Consider the following 6,557-nt stretch of genomic DNA (forward strand, 5'->3'; position numbering starts at 1 on the left):
TCCATTTTGTATCTGTGTAATCAAAGTGGTTAGGATAGATATATAGTTACATTCTCTTAATGAATAGAGGGATTTGTTCTAATGGTGTTTGTAAATAGAATATCATGTCCACATCATGTACAGCAATTAACCACTAGGAAAAATGTATGCAATGTGTTAAGTATTGAAACTGTCCTACCAATTTGATTTAAAACTGTCTCATTGCTCTTTGTTTCTCAATAAAACTATGGAAAAAAATTAAAATAAAAAATCTCCTTTTACCATATTGACAAAAAAATGTTACAAATATGCAAGGCATTATCAATAGGAAAACCAGAATAAAGGAAACTTCCTTTCATTGTTTTCATAACTCACTGTGAAAATATGATTTAAGATTCAAAGTTTAATAATTAATAGATGTTTACACTTTTGAAACATGAATGCCTACCCGACGGTTGGTGAAGACAGAGTAAAATTCTTTGACAAGCACTGTTTTGATGACTTCTGGGTCTGTGATTGATAAAATTGGTTGTCTACCTTCATATGACCTGTTTTCAGAAAGCAGAACTGATTCAACATAATATGCCAGACTTTACAACTTGTCCCCTACCCAGGAATCACTGGACTTTGATCCATATATAATGAAAATGGTTATGTCTTACAAACTGTACACATCAAGAACTGCTCTTTTCAGTTAGACTTAGTGAATACTGGAGGCCCTGAACTCTTCACAGAACCAAAATCAGTGCAGCTCATGTAAAGAATAAGCATTAAAGACAAAATAACTTTTAAAACATCAGACTTTGAAATGACTTTTTCAATATGTTTAAGTTCAGATGTAATAGGTATGGTTATTGCTGACATGAAGCTTTTCCTGTGTTTATTTCTGAGTTAAGAATGGGTATAGTTCAGTACTGACACAATATTTGAAATTCTCTCATTTCACTCTCCCATGATGAGCAAAACTTAAACTTTAATTATTTTAGTATTCCAAGTGATATAATTAATATAAACTTCTGTATCTTTTTCACTATTTTTGTCTCTCTTTAAAATAAAACATAAAAGAAAACCACAAAAGTCAGATTTCTTATAAGAACCAAAGTCACATAGAGAGTGGGAGTTGTGTCAGTGAATATCCAACATCGTAATCTATTGCTATTGTGTCACAAGGTTATGATGGTCTGTGTGAAATCAGAAGAAGTGAATAAGAAGTAAGAAAATGGAAAGCTTTGTCCCATGTGCTTATGTAGCAAATGCAATGATCACACTTCTTTCATATCTCTCTAAACCTCCAGCATCTCTGAAAGGGTAGAGTGGCTTCAAAGGAATCACACTACTCCAAAATCACTAAGGACACAAGTCTACAGGGGAACACAGTGATTAAAGCAAGACCTGCATCTTGACCTCATAGCCAGAAGAATGAAGTAGAGAAGAAAATATCTGTATATTTACATAGGTGAATCACAGAAGTAAAAACTCAGAGTGTCTCAACTTCATTATATTGTGCACTTGAAGACCTAAACCCTCCCAATGCATAGCTTCAACCCAAGAGCTTATTGTCTAGTTTTTCCTCATTTCAAGGAATTCCCCCCACCAGTTTACCCATTGGAAGTTTCCTGAATACTCACCCCCAAATTTTTCCATACTTTCTATGACACTCTGTATCAAACAGCCATGGACCCTGGGAAGAAAATAAAACTATGATTTCATTGCCGTACAAAATGAAGTGGCCACATGTCTAACTGGGCAGTGAATGCATGGAAATCCAATAATTCAGACTACCCCTCCCTTGTAGGTACAATATATGGGCACTTAAGTATATCTAAATAAACAATGAGACACAAGAAAAATTCCCTAAGGAACTTCTGCTTCTATATGTGATTTTTCTAAATTCTGGAGTTGCCAGGATGAGTGGTATATGCCTGATATTCCAGCATTCAGGAAGTTGAAGTAGGAGGATTGTGTGAGTTTGAGACTATCCTGAACTGCATAGTGAAAGCCTGTCTCAAAAAAACCAAAAGATTAAAAACAGATAAAATTATGTTTTGTTTTATTCAATGCATTAGCTTATCATAGAAAGATCAGGAGATGCAAATTCTACACATAGACACAGCAAATTAAATACTGATATGGTTTGCACTTCCAATATACAGAACCTCATCCTCCTGCTATAAGTTGCATCCATGCATTTTAACAATGAAAAAGTAGATAGCAGACATGTTGACTTGGGATGAATCTATTAAATGATGTAGGAATAGTGCGGCGAAAGATTGCAATTTCAGAGGCAAATACAGTAGGTAATTCTGAGTCAGCAATTAGACAAAGCCATTCATTATGAAAATATGACCTGAGAGATAATTCCAGAGTCATGAGAAAGGAAATGTGGGCAAAGCACACCCTGAACACAGGGACTCCTTCTGGTCTTTTGTGTGTGGGACAGGAAAAATATGTCTGGTGTCACGGAAGGTGTCAAGTTCACAGCAGCATTGTAGCTAAGACCCATCCTCAGTTATGCCCTTTCTCTGTTCAGACTCACACATACAGGGCTGCCTCTGAAGGAAAGAAATAAAGTATAACGAAGACGGCTCTTATTCTGTACCTGAATTTGCTGACATATATAATGTGTAGAAAAAACAGGTTTAATCCTGTAACTCAATAGTGTCTCAAATTTTCTGATCAAGGAAATTATGGAGCCATGATTGATGCTGTATAATGTGACTAAGAAGAGTTACCTAGAGAGAAAACATTCTCTAAGGCTTTCACGGAGAGCAAATTGGTCAATCAATGACCGTGACTCATCCTCATGGCTGACAAGACAAAGGATCTACAAACTGCAGTACACAGAATTTCAGGGTAAATCCTGAGGGGATTTGACTGACCTTGTCAGTTGCAGAAGTAACATTTCTTGTTATATAGGTCTTGCTTTATCATGGTCTTAATCATCCAGCAGAAAAGTATGAAAACAAGGTGTAAATAGTAAAGCCATATTAAAATATGCTGAGATGCAAATCCTCAAGTCAATAGCTTGTGACATGGCCAGTCCTACGGATATCCCACTACTATTATGGACTACTGGACTATATTGGACTATTTTGCTGAATTCATGCATTTACAGTATTTACATTTCAATGGAATACCCATCTCTGACAATATAAAATAAAAAAGGGAGATATAAATGAAGGACCATTTTGTATCTGTATATACAAAATAGTTAGGATAGTTACACAGCTACTTTCTCTTAATTGAATGAGAAGAAAGATTTGTACTAGTAGTGTTTGGACAGGACACAATACCTGCATCTTTACCATGAATAACTAATACAGTCCAGACTAAACCCAGGCACTCCTCATCCAGCCTATGCCAAGGCCCAGCAAGTGTGTGGGAGAGCATCCGGCTACCCTGCACCTGTGGTACCTCTCTGAAACCAAATTCTGGCACTCTGAGGGAGGGAGACACTCTGCTGCAACACTCCAACACTCCTGAGCCACCCTCCCAAACCCGCCGAATGAGTAAGAACTTCTGCCAGGCTATGTGCTTTTGGGAACACCCAGATCCAGCCCAAGCCCAGGCCGGGTGAGTGTGTGGGAGAGCTTCTGGCCACCCTGCACCTTTGTGACAACCCCTGATCAAACTAAGGCACACAGCATGAGTGAGAGCCTCTGCTGTGGCCAGGGTTACATCCACTCCTCCAGAGCCCCCTGAAGCCTTCAGTGACTGAGTACTTCTGCCTTGCTCTCAGGACACCCCCCAGATACAGATCAAGCCAAGGCAGTGTAAGTGTGTGGGAGAGCTTCCCCTCTTCACTGTACCACTTGCTCCCCTCAAACCCAGCCAAGACGTGGCATACAGACCTGGGGTGAAACTCTGTAATTACATTCTCTACAGAGACAGTAGGAGACAAAACCACCCAGCTAATCCAGGAGTAGAATACCTTACAAGAAGGGGGTGACAGGCTCACTCTCAACGGCTGCAGCAAAAAGAAACTGAACACAACAGCCAAACACAAGCCAGGCACAAATGGATAATTCAAACTTTGTAGATAAAAATCCCAAATATCAGTAGGTGCTAATGTTATAACTTCACCAAAGCTCTACAACAAAGAACAGAGGACACTGCTATACAAAATGAGAAAAGTCAATATTCAAAAATCTATAAATGTAAAAACACTATATCAATGGAACAAAAACTAAAAAAAAAAAGATCATCTCTGTTGATGCATAAAAGACTTTTGACAAAGTCCAACACTCACTCATGTTCAAAGTCCTACAGAAAATTGGAATAGATGGCCTCTACTTCTGTGGGAGGCACAACAACTCCAGACCTCCAATACTATTGCAAGTGAGTCTTTTTCTAAATCCTGTGAATCTGCCACATTATAACTCTGTGCCATATAGCACTTAATGGTCACCTGAGTGCCTCAGACCTATAAAATTCTCTTGGTGCATCCGCGTCATTAGTGACGCTGACTTTCTCCTCCCCTACCTCTGATGAGCTAGGTTCCTAATTCTTACCCAGCCTATTTCCCATAAGTATCCTGCTATGCCCAGGAGGTGGGACTTCCAGTCATAGCCCAGTTGCCTAGTTACTCGTGCTTTTTACCCCCCGAAGTCATTTCCCTATGCCTCCACTATATATACCCAGCACCTCCGCTAAATAAATGAGACTTGATCAGAATGCTTTCTTCTCTCAATTTCTCATGTATCCTGTCCTTTGTCCCATCTTCAATTACTCGCTCCTCCCCCAGGTGACTTTCGTTGACTGACCTGCTGGTTCAGGACATACTTCAATCTGGTAAAAACAATTTATGAAAACCAAACGGCTAACATAATTCTAAATGGGGAAAAATTGAAAACTTTTACTCTTAGATCTGATGCCAGACAAGGATGTCCTCTATCACCACTCCTATTCAATATAGTTTTGAAATCATTACTTAGAGCTATTAAACAAGAGAAAAAATAAAAGGAATAAAAATTGGTAAAGAAGAAGTTAAAGTATTATTCTTTGCAGATGACATGATATTTTACTTGGAAAACCCAAAAAACTCCACAAAGAAGCTACTAGAATTAATACAGAAATTCAGTAGCATAGCAGGATACAAAGTCAATACCCAAAAATCAATAGCATTCCTCTACACAGACAACAAACACACTGAGAGGGAAATTATAGAAACAATACCTTTTACAATAGCACTGAGGAAAACGAAATACCTCGGATTTCATCTAACTAAAGAAGTCAAAGATCTTTTCAATGAAAATTACAGTACTCTTAAAAAAGAGATCCTAGAGGATTTCAGAAAATGGAAAGATATTCCATTCTCCTGAATAGGAAGAAAAAACATTGTGAAGATGACCATATTCCCAAAATTGCAGTACAGATTTAATTCAATTCCTATCAGATTACCACCAATGTACCTCACAGGGCTTGAGAAATCATTCCTAAAATTTATTTGGAACCAGAAAAGACCTAGAATAGCAAAGGCAATTCTGGGCAATAAAGAAAAGGCAGGAGGAATGACAATTTCTGATTTGAAATTATACTACAAGCATACTCTGATAAAATCTGCATGGTACAGGCAAAAAAAAATAGACCTGAGGATGAATGGAATACATTAGAAGACTCTGAAACCCCTACAAACATACTCAGCCAACTTATCTTTGACAAAATGGCCAAACATAATCACCGGAAGAAAGATAGTCTCTTTAAAAATGGTGCTGGAAAAATTGGCTCTCTGCATGCTGAAAATTAAAACTTGACCCAGGTCTATCACCATACACTAAGCTAAAGTCAAAATGAGCTAAAGATCTAAACATTAAAGCAGAGACACTAAATCTCCTGGAAGAGAAAGTGGGAGTAACTCTTGAAGACATAGGGGTAGGCAAAGAGTTCATGAACAAAAATGAAAGCGCACGGGAAACACTTGAAAGAATTAACAACTGGGAACTGCTCCTACTGAGAAGTATTTTACCATCAAAAGAAATTACAAACAAAGACAAAAGATAACCCAAATTTGGAAAAAATCATGACAAATAAGTAATCAAGCAAAAGTCTGCTCTCTGGAATTAATAAAGAACTAAAATACAATAGGGCCCAAAAATTTAAATACCCTGTAGAGAACTGGGCATCTGAGATGAACACACACTTCTCAGAGGGTGAAATTAAAGAAACAAATAAATATATGAAAAAATGCTCCACATAACTAACCATCTGCGAAATGCAAATTAAAACAACATTGAGATATCATGTCACGCGAGGAACAATGGCTATCATAAAGAAATCACCAAAAAAAAATGTGGTAGAAGCGGTGGGGAAAAATGAACACTTCTCCACTGATGGTGGGAATGTAGATTGGTGCAACCGTTAAGGAAATCAGTGTGGAGACACCTTAGAAAAGTTGGACTGGAAATCCCATTTAAACCAGCTATTCCTCTACTGGGAATTTTCCCAGAGGATCTGAAAACATCGTATCATAGGGATATATGTGTGCTTATGTTAACAGCAGTACAATTTTGGATAGTCAAATCTTAGAAACAACCAAGATGCCCATCACCAGAGGAATAGATGAAAAATATGTGGTATTT

General features: G+C 37.8%; 1 protein-coding gene across 1 annotated transcript in view; it reads right to left on the minus strand.

The window, feature by feature from the left end:
• LOC111814851 (cytochrome P450 3A5-like) overlaps positions 1–6,557 on the minus strand; it is a gene marked incomplete at its 3' end in the record, with an annotated part of 35,288 nt that overhangs the window by 2,015 nt on the left and 26,716 nt on the right. The window contains exons 3-4 of the mRNA XM_023708760.1: positions 1,608–1,660; positions 428–527 (exon numbers count right to left, since the gene is read on the minus strand). Coding sequence (XP_023564528.1) covers positions 428–527; positions 1,608–1,660 — 153 coding nt within the window. The remainder of the gene's footprint in view (positions 1–427; positions 528–1,607; positions 1,661–6,557) is intronic.

This window comes from Octodon degus, unplaced genomic scaffold (assembly GCF_000260255.1).
Source record: "Octodon degus isolate 3935 unplaced genomic scaffold, OctDeg1.0 scaffold00661, whole genome shotgun sequence".
NCBI lineage: Eukaryota > Metazoa > Chordata > Mammalia > Rodentia > Octodontidae > Octodon > Octodon degus.